At 47.7% G+C, this 20192-nt stretch overlaps 1 protein-coding gene across 2 annotated transcripts in view; it reads right to left on the bottom strand.

Annotated features, from left to right (window-relative positions):
* Positions 1–7500, bottom strand: part of SH3BGR (SH3 domain binding glutamate rich protein) — a 28891-nt gene extending 21391 nt beyond the window's left edge. The window contains exons 1-2 of one of the 2 annotated variants that reach the window (XM_090271776.1): positions 7378–7500; positions 1096–1281 (exon numbers count right to left, since the gene is read on the bottom strand). In XM_090271776.1, the coding sequence (XP_090127902.1) occupies positions 1096–1281; positions 7378–7422 (231 nt within the window). In that variant the 5' untranslated portion in view covers positions 7423–7500. The remainder of the gene's footprint in view (positions 1–1095; positions 1282–7377) is intronic. The other variant, XM_090271782.1, reaches the window with a different exon arrangement.
* Between the last annotated feature and the right edge of the window lie 12692 nt (positions 7501–20192).

The following is a 20192-nucleotide window of genomic DNA, read 5'->3' as shown; positions in this document are numbered from 1 at the left end:
CTCTACTGTTCTTATAGCAGCTTCTGAGGGCCCAGACTCATCTCAGGCCCTTCTGATACCAGGGGCCACAAGGTCCTGGAGGGCTCAGAGCAGAGGCTGTTTTGGCAAAATGGGGGAACCTGTTCTAAAACCAAGCAGTCCATTGAAATCTGAAGCTTGGAGAAGCTCCACCCCCACCTGAGGCCCCGCCCAGGGGTCAGTTCTTCACCAGGTGGGTCCGGCCCTAAACCAGCTCTTCAGCGGTGTAGTTGTCAACAGCTCAGAAGAGTTCATTTTCTAACCTTAAAACACAAAAGATCTTCCCGGAGACTAATCTGTGACTGCCAGTCTTTGTCATCAGGGCTGTGATGCCCCTTCAGCAGCGTCACAGAAAGGCTCCTGCAGAAACAGGAGTCTGTGTGGCCGCGCCTGAGCCGGACAACGCCCAGACCAACTCGGCTGTGTCGCTGCTGACCCCTCTCTTGGGTGTGTCAGCAACGTAAAACCAAATACAGGCCACTTATATCGTGGCATCTGAAAAGTGACCTCGAAGGCTTAGGCGGCCCCTGAGATGACTTCCAATTCTCAGGTTCTCAAGTCCTTTGAGTTTTTGAATGGTCTTTTCAACAAGCTGATTTACTAAATAGAATCTGTAAACTCTGAAGAAAAAGTGATTTTTGGAGTGAAATGAACCATTAAATGTATGCAATAAAACTGCTGCTGTAGTCAGAATGTCCAGAACAATTTTTAAACTACTTGGGTGCATTTACACAAATTTATCTTGCATCCATAGTAAGGCTTGGCTTCTGCAAATCATTCTTTATAAAAGTGACAACTTAGAACGTGTCTCTCTGGTACCCTCAATTCTTCAAATAAAAATAAGGAGCCTAAAATAATCCCAACAACTTCTGAGTCATCATTTTATCGTTTCCATCATTTTGTAAATCTCAAATGCTGCTTATTCACAATGGATCTACCATCCACCTATTGGATGGTAGAAATCGGTCACGACCTGAAAAATGTAAACATCAAATGCTGCCTCAAAATTAATCTGCTTGAAATAATTTCTGAGGAACACCCATGCAAGAGGAGCTTCCCAAGAAACCAAAAACTCACCCCACAGTACTGCTCTTCATTGAAGATCTGGGGAGGCAAAGGAATCCCGTTTTGAGGTTTCTTCTCTCCAGGTACGTTCTCTCTCATCCACTTCCTGTTGTCTTCATCCCCGGCTATATCCAATTCCTTAAAGTCGATTTTATTCGCTTCCAAAAAGCCCACGACTTCTTGCTGTTTTTTCCTAATCTGGTCAAAAGACGAGAAAGATAACTATTAGACTGGGGTGTTTTTTTAAATGTTTTCCTTATATTTACATAAATTAAATCCTTTATCCAACTCTACTACGCAACACAAATAATGTGGCCACGTATTTAAGCAAAGAACACAGTAAAACCACACCTCTTCATTATACAGGGGAAACAGAGCAGTTACTGAAATTCTGCAATTTTAATCTCACCAATTTTAAATCATGGTATAACCAGCACCGTCAGACCCTCTCTCTTCCTAGCTTTTGTGGGAGCTCTTCAAAGCCCTTTTCTTTGCTAAGCTTTAATGCCAACGAATAAATAAGAATTGGCTAAGAAGAATGATGATTGCAAGAAGAAAAGAGAGAAAAAGGCAATTTACTATGAAACTCAACTACCACATACACCCACTCAAATGCACTCAGTCACGATTATGAAAATAGAAACATGAGCATTATCGAACAAAAGTAGTTTAGTAATCCAGGGCACGGAAACACCCACGTGGAGGTTACTGGCAGGGGACGGGCAGAAAGAAGACTAGGAAAAGCTGGTGGACACTCCTCCGGGCACATACGAGAGTCACCCAGCGGAACAGCTCGGTCCTCCCAGAGGGCTCTCCTCGCCCGCTCACACCCAGCTGCGAGGGCCACACCTTTCTAAGCCCCTGTGTTCCTGTGAAATGACTGTAGCTGCCAACTATCGCTTCTTTCAAGCTCAGAACTCCTTCCCAGAAAGAATTACAATTTTCTCTCTTCAGTCAGAGGACTCGCTCCCAGAAATGCATGATGCCCTCTTTTACAAACACTAGGAAACAAGCTATAGCAGACTCTGGACCGCAGATTTTAACCACCTCTGGGAGCAACTTTCAAAGTGATCAGTTGAATGATCAATCAACACTTGCTTGTTGACTCTCGATTCTGCACAAGACATTGTGCCAAGCTCTTCATCTGAGTAGATTCATAAGCTGCTTATTTGGGTGAAAAAAAAAATGTAAAGAACTCATTTGTACAAATTAGATATATAACAAGCTAAAGAGGCAAAACATGGTCTTTTTTTTTTAAACTAAAGTTTTATGTATTTTTTGACATGGAAATATCCAATATCTTAATTTTTAAGTCATCTGAATATTGTCTAATGATGAAATGAAGACATTAAAAATGGTTTTAAATCCAATTCCTTTCATAGAGTATGCCAAAAAAATTATTTTATTCATTTTTACCAAAGTGAATAATTCTATCAATGACTTCAGTATGAAGTGTTTCTTTCTCAATTAAAGGAAAAATAAGATACATATGGATGTTTCTACCCTGGAATCAAATCACCACCAGAAACAAACTCCATGTAATTTGGTTTTGGTGGTAACTTAATTGTATATGTTAATTATAAATATAATAATATATACTAATATTAATTTTAAACATAAATTAAATTATATAAATTACATATACACATATATATTCATGGTAATCACACATTTACTTTTTATTTAACATTTATACCAACAACATAAGAAGGATATTGCAAATAAAAGCATTAGATTAATAAATTAGAGGTGGTTTTTAGCCACAATACATTTAAAATTAGTAAGAGCTGTGCCAAGATGTGTATTTCAGTTTGGAGCAAGTGTGGGGAGAACATAAATAGAAGTCATGCAGAACAATATGGAATGGTGGAATTTTCCTTGAGCTTCTGCTGTAAGCACTGGCACATTCCTGAGTGTCACATCTGTCAGGACCAAAGGAGGACCTGCTTATTTCTCTACCCATGTGCCCCCTCTTCCGAGGCTGTGATGGGGAGCCCCAGACCTTCTACTCCTCCTCCAGGAAACTGGACTCCAAATCCCACAACTTCACGGCTCCATTTCTGAATATTACAAAATCCCATCAGACCTGAAGACAGGTTGTTGGACTAAATTATTATCTTAATTAACCATGTTTTCTCTATATACTTTCCAACCTGTCCGAAATTATTTGTGTCACTTTATAAATTACTTATTCCTTTATTTTCAGAGATCACTTTGCTGTTTTGAAGAGGAGAGGTGTCTTCATTTCAGGGAGGTTTACCTTTAATTAAATATTCAGAAGGCAACATCCTTTATTCTGTCCAAACCTCTGTCTTCCTTCCTTCTCCAATACCCCCCAGGAGTCAGACCAACCTAGCCAAGGCCACTGCCACCTCTCCAACATTACTGCCAACTCTATTAATTGTCCCTCAGCGCTTGAAATGAGATGAAAAAGGGATTCACTTTATTCCACGATTTCTGAATAGATAGATGAGAAACATCCAAAGTCCTGACATGTTTCTTCTGTGAGAAAGAGAGAGATGGGGAAAATGGAAGGGAAGATCTGTTTACTGTTATTTCTCACAAGACAAGCAACTGCATCTTCAGGAAGTCTACTATTGCTGGGTGCATGATATTGTATAAAATGCTATTCTTAGCTCCCCAACCAAAGAAAGAGAAGAAAAGTTAAATGTGCCCCTCGGTACTTCCCAGTAACTTGAATGGGGTCAAAGGCATAGGCATCTGGCTGTTGGAGCCCTTGACCTTGAGTCCTGCAGGGCTGGAGAAGGGTCTTAGGATGAGGCCAGAAGAGGGAAAGGTGAGTAGGAAGCACGTGAGCTCACCTGGCCATGGCATGGCTGCCTTTGCCCCCATCCTGATGCCCACCCTGAGTCGGGGAGACCCTCCTGTGCAGCCCTCTGTTCAAGAAGACCCCCAGAACCCTCGGTCCAAGTGCGGCTCTTCTGCATGTGTCCCCCTGAGCTGACCCTCCAGGAACAAGGGGTCAACTCCCAAAGGTGTCTCCTCTTCATGGCTTTGGGGGAAGGGGCACACACAGCACCCCAGAAGTTCTCACCAGACACTCCCCTCCTTCACTTCTTGCCCCTTTTCCCCCTCCAGGGAGCCATGGGCAATGGTGGCCCCAGGAAGGTGCAGGCCGTCTTGAGGGTCTGGGGGTCCTTGGGGTCTGTGTCATGTGGAGCCTTTGAGACCACGGCTTGGCTCAGGAAGCGCTGTTCTCCGACCCTATCACATTTACTCGGACAAAAGTGTTGTTCGCTGTCCTGAAGTCACCCGGCCACTGTCGATCACACCCATGTGTCAGAGTGATCTTTGGGACACTCGTCTGCTTACTGCCTTGTACAGTTAGGCACCTTTCCAGCCGAGGTCGCTGTCCTGTAGTAAAAAGCACACTGCACTTGAGCGAGGGTGACCTGCTGGCCCCGAAGGGGGTGCTCAGCTCACCAACCGCCCCCTCCGCAGGACAGAAAGCGCAAGCCCTCCGCCCCGGGCCTTCTGAGAACCTAGGAAGGGGATGCGCGGAACAGCATGGTGTGCTGTACTGCCAGGTGAGTGCCAGACACCCAGCAGCACACGTCCCGCTTCCCTGTCTTGGTCACCATGCCGGGTATGTGCTCTGATCACCACTTGAAATAACAAAGTTGAGGCGCCAGTGAATGAAAGAAGTTTCCGCGACTTACATCCAGAGCCATCGAACTCAAGAGCCAGGTTTTCCCACCATGTTTACACTCGCTCAAGGCTGCAGAAAGGACTGAGGACCCCAGGAGCTCCCTCGAGGGTCTGTCCCAAAGGCTGGCTCCAGGGCCGTGCATATTGGAAACAATGAGGACTATCCTCTGTGCCTCTGTCCCCTAGCCCACTGTGACAGTGGCCTTCAGGAAGAGAGGAGGGTCCATCAAGAGACACAGGCTTTCTCCCGCTGCCAGGGTCTCTTCACCCAAACGTCACCGTAAAAACCTGTCACCTCACTTGAACACCGCCTGTTTAAGTAGCGCCCTGACACCCTGTGCCTATGTGTGGTCCCTCATAAAGGGTGACAACTTGCTTTTGCCTTTTACGCGCATTTCATTCCACGCTGCTCTTGTCGACTACATCACAGGCGAGAGTTCGTTTTTCAAGTATATTGATCAGGGAGAGCCACGGGGGAAAGCTGGGACAACTGTATTAGAACAATAAAAAAAAAATGGAAACAATCAAACTAAAAATAAATAATAAAATAAAGTATATAGGCCAAACAAATAAGGAGGAAAGGTTTCACAGACCAGCACCATAAACACAGCCCAAGTCCTGGCACCTGCCCAGAGGTTCTCCTGCAAAGAAGCTTCCGGGTAAAACACCCCACCCAGGAAACATTATTCCCACTGACTCCACAGAAATAACCAGTTCTCATCCTTTAGGATAAGAACAAAATTCTTCCATTTATGTGGCTTTGGACAATGCTTATGAAAAATAATCATCATACGCTCAGATCTACTAATGTTAACTAATAATTATAACAACTACAATAATATTGGTTAATATTAACTAACAATTATAATAATTAAGTTATAAATATTACAATGTTAACTACCAGAGCTAATAATTATGACATTAACTAATAATTACAATACTTATTAATCACTGATTAAGCACCTGACACCATGCCAGGCACCCAGGCATGTTATGTCCTAGGCCCTCCTGGCAACCTGTCAGATAAGTATTATTTGTATCCTCATTTTACAGATAAGGAAATTGGGGCTTGGCAAGGCAATATAACTTTTCCAAGGTTACGTGGTTGCAAGTGTCCCCAAAACATCAGCTTAGGGAACCAGAATTAACTTGGCTTTTCCCAGATCCTGGAATGAACAGTACCCCTCCAGACACTAAATCGAGCTCAAACTCTAGGAATATAGGACATTAAATAATCCTTTTTAAAAAATCCATCAATTTATTCGTTGTCTCCAGAAGGATACATGGGGCCATTCTGACCTGGTCTGCAGAATATGTAGAAGATAGGCAGGTTAGCAGCAAAATTTCCAGCAATGAGCATCAACAGCATATTTAAAGCCCATGAAAACCATTTTCCTCAAAAATTATTTTTATCTAAATCATCCAAAAACGTGTGCACTGCAAGTCAACTAAAAGTTTCTTAAGTCATCAACAACCCAGAAATATTTCGCAGTTTTACATTTAGAACTTTTCCTCATCTTTTTCTGTTAGAAGATGTTCTAGAAATCACTAGACACTTGCTGATCGTTTGGGCTCCGAGAGGAACACCCAGGCTCCTCTCTCTCGCTTTCCCCTCTCCCTCTCCCCAAACCCTGCGAGCTAGGAGAGGTGTCGTTCACAGCTGCCGCTGGATCTGTCCCGCCAGCGGCTCACCTAGGGTATCCTCCCTGACTCAGTGACTGCTGAAATCCTAGCTGTCACCTGAGACGATCCAGGGCCTGGATATAAAAGGAAACAGCCCCCTCACTGGTCTCCAGCCCTCAGGATTAATAAAACGCTTTTCTCACCACGGCCTCCCAAACTTCTGCTAGCGCGCGGGTCCCAATGCCGGCTCCAAAGCCTGGCCCACGGCTCCACTCCCCTGTCTCTCTGAAGGCAGTCGGTCTCTCCTGCCCAGAATGAAGGCCGGGATTGGACAGGCGGATGGGGGATTCCCAGCCTGGTCCCAGGGAAATCAGGCAGAGCAATGCTGCGGGGGTCAGCCCTGAGGACCTATTTTCGGTCTGTTTGGCTTCCTGGAGCATTTAAAACTGTGGCCTTAGGGATGTTTGCTCTTGTCACTGTGACATCATTTTCCTCAAATAATAGTATTACACTTTCTGAACGGCTACAGCGCATAGACAAGTAATTACACGCGGGAGGCGTTTTAGTAACCCGGTTGTTCTAGCTCCAAAGACTGTTACACAGCATGTGGTTTCTTTGCAACTTTTATCTAAATCCTGCAGAATGAATGGCACAAGCGCTCCAGAAAAGAAAAAAAAAAAAAAAAAAAAAACGCCTCTGATTCCATAACATATGCAACGCGACAGGACACAAAGCACTGGGTAAAAATCCTAGAATCAAACACGCCCCCTTCCTCGAGTCTCCTTTCACACCCAGCTTACACACTTGGTACACTTCCTCCACGCCGCGAGAGCAAACGCGCAAAGCACGGGCGCACAGGCTCGCTCGGCGCCGCGGTTTAGTTACACGTTCCCCCCAGAAAGAAACCTAAAACCAGCGCCGGGCCCACCCCGCTGCTTTCCGAGTCTGCGCTCCTAGGACAATAGCACAGGACCAAAGCTCACCGACCCATCAGACACCTACCGCTATGGACCCAGAAGATGTGGCAACAAACACTTTGATAACCATTTTGATAGTCGGACAGAGGACTCCCCCCAACACACCCCCGAGAAGGCACGCGGCGCCAGACAGATCCCGAGAGCGACACGCCCCGCGCGAGCCTGGCGGCCGGCGGGGCCCAGCGTTCCTCTGCGCTACGGCCCCTCCCGCGGCCCCTTAAGGTCTGCCTCTCCCGGGAGCAGCCCAGGCATGTTGGGCTGTGCCTTCCATTGGCCCGGGGATATTTGGGGACCTGTCAGCGAAACGTTTGATTGGTTGATAAAAGCAGTCCCTGGACCCTTTCCCTTATCACTTCAAATGCCCGACAACAGTCCCTAAAAGGCGAGGCTGCACCGCGCACCAATCAGAGCCCCGCGCAGAGATGCCTAGGGGTGGGGGCAGGTGGGGCGCAGAGCACAGGCGACCGGAGCCGGGAGGCGCTCTTGGGGGCTGGAAAAGCCCGGAGCACGCTGACTGAGCCTCGGAGAGGCTGTGTTTACAGGGCTTCCGACAAACTAGGGGAAGGTCGAATAGCCACAAAGACCTTTAAATAAATCAAGAGCGGCTCCCTTCCTTTAAAATTTTCTGGCAGGCTAAAAAGAAAACCAGTGAACTGTCATACAATAGATTCCTTTATGAGTGGCCTATTTCCACTTTCTCATTTGCCACCTGTTTCTGTTTAAAGAACAGGTCGCGGGTGGGTCAAGTTTCACTGGCATCCCATATGAGGCAGGGAGACAGCAGCCGGCCCATCAGTACAAGGACTTCAACAAGCAAATGTCTCACTAGGTTGGGGCGCGGGAGGAGGGATGTTAAATGATCCGTTTGTAACAGGCTCTCTCCGGCTTATTTATATAGATGATTTGAATTATGCTGAAAGTTGGAGGAATTCGAAATCTGGTAAGAAGCCCAAATGCTAGCTGCCAACTCTTCTGATGGGTTTCAACATCAAGATCAAGGGCATTAGGGGCAGAGGCCCCGTGGGGGATATCCAGTCCTCTTGGATAACGGAGTCTTATTTTTGAAGTCCCCTGCTCCTCGTGGCAGAGGTGCAGCACTGCTGTCCTGGAACAAGGAGGGGTGTCAGGCGAATGCACAGCCTCTTCACCAACATCCCAGAGGCCTGGAGGCCTGCTCCCCTCCCGCCCAGGCAAGTGCCTTTGATGAGAAAGGATACCCTGTCCCTGGAATATAGTTCAAATTCAAATTCATTTACATCAGGATGAGTGGTTGGGATGATTCCGCCAGTGTTAACTCAGAGGCTCAACATGCCAAGCTGGTAAAGATGAATAATGACGCCCCAAGTTTAAGCCACTAGCATCGTAATTTTTCTTGTAAAGCCCACCAACGATCACAGGGCATTGTTGCTTTTCGTCTTCTCTGTATTTTCAAAATTTCTACGGTCAGCCCTGGCTGGTGTGGCTCAGTGGATTGAGTGCCGGCCTGCAAAACAAAGGGTTGCCAGTTCAACTCCCAGTCAAGGCACGTGCCTGGGTTGCGGTCCTGGTCTCCAGTTGGGGGTGCATGAGAGGCAACCACAGATTGATGTTTCTCTCCCTCTCTTTCTCCCTCCCTTCCCCTCTCTCTAAAAATAAATAATAAAATATTTTTAAAAAATTTCTAGAGTATATACGATTTTTGTCATATATTTTTTAATACCTTGGTCTTAAAATTTGTCACGTGAGCATGTTTTCTCCAGATGTTATTTAAGAAAGTAATAAGCTATGCATACTTCTTGACTCTGTAAATTAGCAACATACACTATAGCTGGATTCTCATGTGCCCTAGAGAGTGTACATCCCCCGATCACATAAGGCAAAACTGACGTCAGTAATGATACCACTTCCATCTGCATGCCCTGGGAGAAATGAAGTTCCTGTTTGCAATAACAGCTGACCACTTTTACGCCAGACCTGCTCTAAGCGCTCCGCACCATCACCCTAAAACGGGGCCCTCTTCCTATCTCTACTCGCAGATGAGGACTTAGACCTAGAGATGATTGGAACAGTGACTCGTGTATACAAGACTTGAACTAAACCCATTTACCCCACACCACACCGGAAAAATTCCTGATGTGCTACCCTCAGATTCCTACAGTCCCTTTTTTCACTAAGTTACTTTTAGAAGCTTATCCTTTTAATAAAGCCATGAAAATGTACAAATTAGAAATTTGAAAACTCTAGCTGAAAAATCTTTTATTACAGGGATCTCAATGAGCTTCAAGACAATTACTAGGAATACCAGACATTCCAAATGACTCCTAAAATAAAGCTCAATGAATCTCTGACTTAGAGAATGGACTTCAGAAATAGCTTTTTAATCCAGTGGGGATGCAGAAGGCTAATCATTTCACATCACTAGTCTTTGATGTTTTAGTCAAATAACAATATCATAGATTTGACCCAATTTTTAACAGGATTTTCTTTTTTTCCAGCTTTATTGAGGTGTAGTTGACAAAAACTCCAACATATTTAAAGTTGATATACACACACATTGTAAAAGGAGGATCTGACCTCACTTTAATGCTAGAAGTATGAGATATTGGCTCCAAGCTTCGCAGAGATCCTCAATGATCTCCTGAAAAAAAGGAAACCAGATGCTATGTTTTGATTTGCCTAACTTTATGTATAATCTAAAACAAGAAATAAAGGCATATTTTTATTATGTAGAATAACAGTAGTGACCACCATAGGAACTGCAGTGAGTTGAATAGTGCCCCCCCACAAAAAAAATTCATGTTTATCCAAAACCTCAGAATGTGACCTTATTAGCAAAGGGGGTCTTTGCAGATAAAATTAGTTGAGGATCTCAAGGTAAAATCATCCTGGGTTTCAGATTAGCCCTAAACCCGGGAAGTAATGTCTTTGTAAGGGTAAGACACACCGAGAAACGCGGAGAAAACACCACGTGAACGTAGAGAAAAGGACACAGAGGCGGAGACCAGAGTGATGCTGCCACAGCCAGAGAACACCAGGAGCCAACCCGCGCGGGAAGAGGCAGGAAGGCCTCTCTCTCCCCAAGCGCCTTCAGAGGGAGCACCTCTTAATTTCAGACTTCTAGCCTCCAGAACCATGAGAGAATCAATTTCTGTTGTTTTAGCCACCCAGATCTGTGACAATTTGTTACAGCCCCCTTAAGAAACTAATACAGAGAAATACATGCCTATGTTTGGCTTGGAGCATGATGTAGGGGACCACCATACTAACTAAAAGGCAGTTCTTCCACTTTGTACCCCAAGGACTTCTTTTTCTTCCATAGGAGAAGGAAGCACCCCTTTCAAAGGCAGAAACCGATGCTATCGACTCAGGAAAGCTAGTCAAGAAGAGAGGGGGAGACAGGAAAGGAAGTTCTGAGAAACTCCATCTTTCAGATTCCTCCAGTCCTGAGAACCAGGGTTGGGATGGTCCCTTCACAATAAACTGCTGATCTGGTTCCTGTCCTGGGCAGACCCCCAGCCATGAACCAGCCATCTTTCCATAAATGTCAAGTCTAGGGGGACACATGTCTAACATATGTCTGCCTGGAGATGCTCCACAACCAGGAATACCACCAGCCATGTGAGAAGGATAACTCACCAGCCAAGGTGGCAGAAACACAGAACCCCTGCGATGAGGGTGTGCACTCTTAACAGCGGGGGCTGGGGTGGGGTGGGGGGTGTAGGGGGGTGAAAGGAAAGCCGTGCCCCCCCCACCCGACCACGCTGGAATTAAACAGTCCGCTTGGAAATACGCACTGCCCGTTACAGAAAAACCACTGCAAAACCACAGAGGGAAAACGCGATCAATTCCACTCCACGCAAACTTCAAAATACACGGTACACAAAATCAAAAGGTAATTGACTGGAGGAGATATTTGCAACGTATATCACAGACCTCCGTTTCACCGGACATCAAACATTCTAACAAATCACTTTTTACAAAGATTAATAAACACCAAGGGGGGAAAAAATAGGCAAAAGGGCAGAAAAGGCAAATCACAAAATAAGTACAAATGGTCACTAGCAATATGGAAAAATATCTATCCTTCCCAGTGATCAAAGAAGGGAATAAAATCAAAGGTGTCTATTTTTAACAATAAAACTGGCATTTTAAAAAGAAGACTCTCCCCACCGTGGGGCTAACGACTGGAGGCATTAGCCTGGAAGCCCAACTCCCATCTACCTTCAGAAAGCCCCCCAGTGCGCACAGCCTTTAATCCTGCGGCTTCTCGTGCAGGAACGTATCCTAAGGAAACGGGTGATCTCGCGACTTGGATAAGGATACAGGCCGTGATACGGTGGGGGTGCGGGGAGGAAGAGAGGAAAAGAAATAAGGCACACGTTCGTTAATTACGCATGCCATCATCTGGGTGATTTTTTACTTTCTTTCCTCGCCTGCAGACATGGATTGCTTTGTGATCCGATGCTCTTTCTGCAAAGATATCCAACTGTATAGAGAGGCTAACAGGCTAAGAGCAGGCGTCTACACTGCCGGCCTGGGGCCGCCCCGCTGCCAGGGACCCGGGCGTCTACACCCGCGTGCCCCGCAGCCCGGAGCGCTCTGCCCGCGGCCCCCGCCCCGCCCACGCAGGGAACCAGCCTCGCTCCTGGACCGGATTCGAAACACCCGGTGCCCGGGCGAGAACGACCGAGCGCGGGACGCAGCAGCAGCGGCAGCATCTTCGCGCCCACGGGAACACCTCGCGCGGGCGGCTCCATTACAGACGCCCACACGACTCATCCCACTTCGCCTTCAAGGACCCTAACACGCTACATGTCCCCAACATCCGGCCGCCGAGACACGGCCTGGAGTGCGCACGCGCGCGGACCTCGCGGCCCCGCCCCCTGGCCCTTCCCCAGCGGCCTGTCCCAGAAGCCCCCGCGGGCGCGTTTCCAGGGCGACGAGTCTGGGCCCGGAGGCCAGGGGGTAGGTGCTGCCCCGGCAGCCACGCGGAGCTGGTAACGGCCCCGCCGGCGCCCCCTGCAGCCCGGGTCTCCGCCGAGCCCCGACCAGAACCTCCAGCCAGAGTTTCTGGGCCTTCCGGTGTCGCCCGGCCGCTCAGCCCCGGCCCCTGCGCGGCTCGGCCTCGGGGCTGCGCCCGCATTGGAACTGGTAACGTAGCCCGGTGGTCCGGCCGCTCCCCGGCTCAGAGAGGTACTGCACCCACGCCACACACCCGCAGGGCCACGCCGCTCCGTCTGGGGGGCCGCGAGCGGGCCCGGGTACGGCCTGGAGGAGGGGCCGGGTCCCCGGGCACCACTCCGCACCCCGGCCGTAGGGGGCCCGATTTCCCCACCGCCGCCCCTGCCAGGCTGTCGCCGCCGTTTTCCTGTGCTGTCTGAATCTGATCTCTTCCCTTCTGCTCCTGCCTGCTTGCTTTTGCTTCTTTTGTTTTTATTTGTGTTTTTGTTTTCCTTCCCGGCTCCGTGCAGACGCTGCCCCAGCCCCAGCCCGTGGAACAGGGGGCCCTATCAAATGGCAGGGCTGCGTGTGTCCCTCCCCCGCTCAGCCGCGGAGCTTTTGCCCGCAGCCTCCCCTTGCTGCGTGAACGTCTTGTCGCCACCCCTGTGGCAGCAGTTACTTTGTTCTCAGTCCGCTTTTCCACGGAGGGCCTTGATCGTTTTCCTCTCTACCCTCCCTCGCTCGATGAACTCATCCAGTTTCATAGACTCAAAACGCATGTGAGTGCCAGTGAGCCCTCAAAGCGTATCTCCAGCCCTGTTCCCCCCCCCCCCCGAACCTCCGGCGCGGGTTCCCACGCCTGCCCACGCCTTCCCTTAGATATCTAAGGCACCCCCAACGCAGCAGGTCCAGAGGAGCTCCCGACCTTCCCCAAGCCTGCTGCTGCCACACCCTAACCTGCCCCACTTACTGGAAACCGTGCGCCCTGGTCCTCCTTGGCCATTGTTTGTTTTCCGCCCCCACACTGTCTGTCCACACATCCTTTAAAATGTACCCAGAATAGACGCCCGGTCCTGCCATTTCTACCAACCCCACTGTCACCGCCCTGGGCCAGGATACCATCATCAGGTGCCTGATTATTTCAGCCGGCTCCCAATTGGTCTCCCTGCCTCCACCCTGAATCTACAACCTTAGGCTGTTCCTCCTTTCTCTGCTACTTCAAGTGCATGAGTTTAGAAAAAAATACATCTGAATCGTATAGATTAAAAATGTGATTTTTAGTACATATTTTGAGGATCGCAACTTTTAAACCAGCTAGACAAAGCTACATCAGCACCTATTAACCGGGTAAAAATTAAAACATGTCCCTTAGCTTTCTTAGGTATATGACAATGTCGCTGGAGAGAACTATGGCCAGAACTTTAAAACTGGATAAAATAGTCCATAGACCTTCCCAGTGAGAAAAGGAAGTCACGTAGGAAATTAGGGTGTTTGCTCCCTACTCTTTTGTTTCATGGTTTGTTTTTTTTGTTTTTTTTTTAAACAAACACCAAAAGAGGCAAATAGAAATGCAGACAAATGCTCATCTCAGTGCCGACCGTTTTGGTAGTAAGTACCTGGGCACTGACACTATCAGTCACAGAGCGATGCACTGATGGATATGACAGGTCCCTGCCCTTGGGGAGCTAACGGCCCCCACACACCTGTTCCCCTGCCAATCTCAAGCCGCCATCCCCTCTTTTTTCTCTTTTTCCATCCAGTGAAACCCCGGTGGGCCGAAGGAACACGGTAGGGTTGCCGCAGCTTGCAGAGGGTCTATGCAGTGTAGCAAGTTATCAACCTCCCCACATTCCCTCAGACTCGATCTCCCACCTGCCCCTCAGGCTGTCACTTTGTAGAGGAACTTCAGGCTGCCTGGTGGGACTCTGCTCATTCTCCAGCCACCAGAGAGCTGCAGCCTTACTACCTTGTGCTCCTCTCCCTTCCTCCTGTCCTCGGCCACCCTTCCTCTTGATTTCGTGTCATGTCCTCCCGTTTGTCAAAAACCCTGCTCTGTCGCTGTCGGCTATTCTCTCACCTGTACAGTCACCTCTTCCATCCCGACTGGCCTCTCCCATGGCTTTAAACATGCTCAAGTCTCCCATCACCGAAGGAAGAGGAGGCGGGGGGGGGGGGGGCAATCTCCCTTGATTCTCATTCATTTTCCAGTTACTGCCCAATCTCTCATCCACTTTGAAAGGCCAACTTTTCTAACCGATTGCCCTGTTCAGCACATCCGTTTCTGTCTTTCATTCCTCAACCCACTGAAGTCTGCCTTCTGCAGTCATCTCTATTCTAAAACAAAAAACACTCATCTAGCCCGGCTGGTGTGGCTCAGTAGATTGAGCGCCAGCCTGCAAACCAAAGGGTCGCCAGTTCAATTCCCAGTCAGGGCACATGGCTGGGTTGCAGGCCAGGTCCCCAGTTGGGGGTGTGCAAGAGGAAACCACACACTCTTTCTCCCTTCCCCTCTTTCTAAAAATAAATAAATAAAATCTTAAAAAGAAAAAAAACCACTCATCAGACCCTCCCAGGCCTCATCTTGCTCGTTCTCCCCAAAGCTCAGTGCCTCTTCTCATCATGCTGTCCCCCATGTGCCCTCGATCCTGGCATGAGACACAAATCCATGCCCACCGTCTGTATGCTCTTGACCCCCAGCTTTGTCCCTCCAGCTTGGCCTTCTTGTCTGAGCTAGAGTGCTGTGTCCCACCAGCTGGATGGCATTGCCTCCTGAGACTCTCAGACCCCCAACCCCACATGCACAAGACCGAACAATCTCCCGCCACCCCACCCCCTGGGACCTCCACCGTGGGAACCTGGGATTCCTCCTTGATTTTCCCTTCATCCCAGCACCCAGTGGGTCACCAAGCCCTGGTGACGTTGTCTCCTGTGCATTTGCACATCTCTGCATCGTCACGGGCTCCTTGGTCCCAGCTGCCGCCTCCCTTCATCCAGCCTCCTGCCATCCTCTGCTCTGGCTGTCCTCCACGTCACCCTCTGCATGCAGCCAGGGCCACCTCTTCGGGAGGCAGCGCTGCTATGTCATCCCTTCCCCGCGCTCCCTCTTCTGCCTACTGCCAGCTTCCCGTTGCTCCTCGATTAACGAGTCAAACCATGAACGTGCCCTTCCTCGGCCCTGCAGCTGCTCCCCCTGCCTACCTCTGGACACCCGTGTGGGACAGCCGGTGCTCCTCACCGGGCCCAGCCCATGGGCGCCTTCCACCCACCAGGCCCTGGCGCTGTCTCCTCCCTGTGTCTGCGGGGTTCTGCCTCCCTCCCCGCCATTCCTCTTGGCCACCTGAGTTCCCCCTGGACCCTCATAGCTCAACTCAGCTTGGTGCTTCTACGAAGGACCTCCCAGGTCACTGTCTCAGCCCGATCTCTTTGTCACGTGTGTCCTCACAGAATGGGACCTCTTTCCTTGAAAACACTTGGAACAGTCACTGCTGTGATTATTTTATTGCTGACACAGAGTCTCCACAAAAAACAAGAACGTTCCTGTTTGTGTTTATTAATCCCCCACACCTCACACATTCTGGCAGGTGGTAAGCACCCAGAGACGTGCTGAAAGTGAATGAAATCAACGTGTAATGTGTCAGATGTATCAAATGTGCGTTACTTTAGTACAGTTTTATTCACATGGAATGAAATTTCTAGTAGAAGTAATTAGGTCAACACTGAAAAGGAACAAGAAATGTGGCGGTGGAGGGCGAGCTGGAACGCAGACGTATTTCCTTTCCCACCACTTGGTGACAGCAGAGGTCCAGTTTCCAACCCCAAAGGCGCTGCTGCTCTGGGGTGTTCAGACAGATAAAGAATTCAAGCTTTTGGTCAAAAATAGATAAAATATATAAAATTGTTCAATGACCAAAACCTACCTAACTTCTGTGTTTAAAGTCACAGAACATTTCCATGTTATCAAATGAAGCTTGAGATTTCTGATATATAGACTTATATTTAGTTTAAGGATTTTCGCGCTAGCCAGGACCTGAGAAGTCCATTCAGCTAATAACATACATTAAACAACCAAGGACAGACGGACAGTTGTCCTGGAAGAGATGGCACTATATATAACTCAGATGTCTTTCCGCAAAAGTGTTTTTCTTGTCTCGTGTCCTCCCTCTCCTTAATCAGTGTTAATTCTTAAACTTCTTCAACATTAGAGGGACCGCGTTTTTGAAGCAAAAATCTGGAAACATCTAATCTCAGAAGTGGATACATTTGAAAGAGTGTTCCTGAGCGCCCTAAGATACGCGATCATCTTGCCTAGACAATATTATGTTCAGAAGCTAAGAGAGAAGCTTTTCTGTTCATTTAACATCCTGCCCTTCATTCTGTGGGAGACCCTTAACCTGGGCCCAGTCGCTGTGTCCTCGCGACCCGACCCAGGCCAAGCCTCTGCCAGGAACACCAAGAAGCAACCGGGCCCTTCTGGGTCACAGGGACACATGAGGTCCACCTGTCCCACCACTAGGGATGAACCCGATGGCCTGGTCAGGAGGGTGGTGTCTGCCAGGTTTGTCCACAAGCTCACCATCTCCCCTTCTGCGTTTGGTTAGCACTGTGCCAACCCCTCTTCCTTACCATACTTACAGGCACTGCCCCGTAGCCTCTGTTGCCAACTCCTGCCTGCTGCAGCTGCCTCCATGGTAGCTGCCCAATGGCCGTTGTCCGTTTCTGCCGTTCCGTGTACGTGCGTTAGCTGTTATTCTGACGTGAGGAAGAGCTTCCTCTTCCTTTCTCTCTGTTTACAGCAGTCTGGACGCGTGGGCTCCTACTTGATTTAATAGGTTCTCCTCTCATGTCCTCCTCATTCATTCAGATGCTCAAAAGTCCTAGATTTGACCAGCGCAGACTGCTTCAGGGTGGCTGCTGTGACCTTTCACACACACCAGCCTTACCTGGTACTTCACCTGGCCCGGGCCTGAATTGTCCCTTCTGCACAGAACCCGGATTCCTTTTAGTGGGGACAGCCAGCCTTCTCAGAGAGCAGAGGTGGGAAAAAGACACACACGCACACACAGACCTATAACTATTCCTGGGTCTGTGTACACATCCGTATTGACCTAACATTTCCTAATTTAATCCAACATCCGGGGTTCTTTCTAGTCTTCCCCATTTACATGTAAAGTAAAACCCTTTCAGGCACGAAGAAACTTGGCCTTCGTGAGTCTATTTACTAATTTCTTCAATTAACTTATTTGCCCTGTGTAATTAATACCCGGACCTCGCCAGCTCCCGGTCACCTTTTGTCACCTCCCTGCCGTCACGACCTCCTGGAGTGCCCTCTGCTGGCCTTCTAGCTCTTTCCTAAGTGTCCATCCAGAATGCTGACGATGGAGTCTGCCGTTTAGGCCTGCAGTTTTCCCAGAGCAAACAATCCCCCCGGCTCCCAGGGCTGGCCACTGTCTTCCTGGGGGCGGTCCAGGTGACAGCTTCCAGAGCGTGTGGTTACTTCCCCAAAAGCTTTGAACTCACCCGCTTCCTGGACTTCTGGAAACTTCGAACAGTGCATTTCATTTACAGTTCAGTAGCCTGCTTTTAGTCTCATTTTGTTTCTTGATGTTTTTCAAGGTAATTGGTATTAGTTTCCTGTTGCTGCCATTTTAAAGAAGTTACCACAGACTCTGGCTTAAAACGACACAAATTTATTCTCTTAGTGTTCTGGAGGTCAGAAGTCTGACATTGGTCTCATGGAGCTAAACATTAAGATATCAGCTGGTCTGATTCCTTCTGAGGACTCAGGGGGAAATCCATTCCCTTGCCTTTCTAATTTGCAGAAAAGCCTGCATTTGGCCAGTTACTTCTTCCTCCTCCTTCACAGCCACAGTGAAGCATCTTCCTCTGACTGGGTCCCTCATCACGGTGCCATCTTGTGACTCCTCCTGTGTCCCTCACCTGAACAAGGGTGTTTGTGTCTACATCAGGCACAGGTGGATAATCCAGGACAATTCAGGACAGTCTCACCTTGAGATCCATCCATTGGTCACTCTGCAAAGTCCCTTTTGCTTTGTAAAGTAACAGGTTCTGTACACGGGGCCAGGGGAGTCACAGATTCTGGGGATCAGGATGTAGACGTTACTAGCGGGTGGGAACTAGCCTGCCACAGCACCAAATGCAAGTCTTCAGTCCTTTTATTTTCCTTTTTTTACATTTTATTTTTCAATTACAGTTTCTTTTCAATACTATTTTGTATTGGTTTGGGGTGTACAGCATAGTGTTAGATAATCACGTACTTTATAAAGTGATCACCCCAATGTTTCAAGTACCCACCTGGCCCCACACATAGTTATTGCAATATTACTGACTGCATTTCCTGTGCTGTGCTTTACATCCGTGACTGTTCTTTAACTGCCAATCTGTGCTTCTCAGTCCCCTCCCCTTTTCCCCCCATCCCCCCAAACCTCCTCCTTTCTGGCAGCTATCAGTCTGTTCCCTGTATCTATGAGTCTGTTTCTGTTTTGTTTGTTCATTTATTTTGTTCTTTAGATTCTGCATGCACATGAAATCCTCTGGTATTTGTCTTTCTCTGTCTGACTTACATCACTTGGCATAATGCCCTCTAGGCCCCTCTGTGCTGTGACAAATGGCAAGATTTCACTCCTTTTTAGGGCCAAGCAGGTCTCAGATCTTAAAAATGAGATGTTAACTCCTTTTATTATGGCAGGTAATGAGCTACACAGAGACCCTGCTTAGAAAACGAGCATGGCTTGGACATCTTTACATTTCCACACCTACAGAGATATACTTCAGTCTTTGATTTTATTTTAACCAATTCTGCAGGATCAGAATTACTGCTCAGCATAGTTACGACGACAATGTTTCATCCAATTCTCTAATGTTTGCCTTTCTGATAGGTGAAACTGGAGTCTAATTGTCTTAATTGACATCTAATTAGCTTAGAGCAAGTTCGACCATCTTACATATTTCTTGGTCGTCTGCGTTTCTGGACTGTGCTTGTCCTGCGATGTGGTCACATCCTTTGCCTATTTTAGCTCCTTCCATATGTACCGGGAATAGTTCACCCAGTTTCTTTATACTCGATTTTTTTCATAATACAAAAATTTTTAATTTTCATGCAGCTCCTTTTACTATCCGTTTCTTTAGGAGTTTCTGGGCTTTATTTCTTACCACACTCCATGTTTTCTTTTAAGGGTTGTTTTTCACATTCACATCTTTAATTGTCTTATATTTATTTCACTATAGGAATAAAATAAGGACTCACTTGTGTTCTAACCCCAGACAGTTAGCTGGCCTGTTGCTCCCCACCGTTTATTAAATGCCTGCTTTTCTTCACCTCTATCTGACTCCAAGTTTCCATATATATTGGTGAGATCTTAACACTTTCTTTCTGTAATATCATTCTAGGTTTTTTGAAATATATTCTTTGCTTAAAAAGAGACCAAAGCATGTCACAAAATGCTACCCTGAAAACCTCATAAATACTGTATGTGAAGAACCCTCTGTCCCAGAACACACAGCTGATCTTCCCGCGTCTTAGGGAAGGTGGACGGAGAGCAGCAGGTAAGCATTCATTTGTTTTAAACATTTTAGCAGGTGTCCGTTTTCTGTCCACCTTGTTGCAAAAGCAGAACTGAATGATCCAGATGTATTTCTTGATCTTGAACATTTGTATTTCTAATTCTGCAATTAAGTGAACAGGATATACAAGTCTATTATGGTCACAGGGAGTTACTGCTTCACCATGGTGCGTTCCAGAAAAACATCGTCAGCTGGGTCCCATTTCTCCATTTAGAACGGTGTTTTTGATTGTGGGTGTATTTCCAAGTCATAGCAGTAAAGAAACTGCTATAAACCCTCTAGTGTTAGAGACACAGTGAAATTATGTTTCAAGTGCAATGAAAACAGGCCATGTTATTC

The sequence above is a fragment of the Furipterus horrens genome, unplaced genomic scaffold, assembly GCF_987537825.1.
Source record: "Furipterus horrens unplaced genomic scaffold, mFurHor1.1.pri manual_scaffold_1, whole genome shotgun sequence".
Classification (NCBI taxonomy): Eukaryota; Metazoa; Chordata; class Mammalia; order Chiroptera; family Furipteridae; genus Furipterus; species Furipterus horrens.
This window is presented reverse-complemented; position numbering and strand designations above follow the sequence as displayed.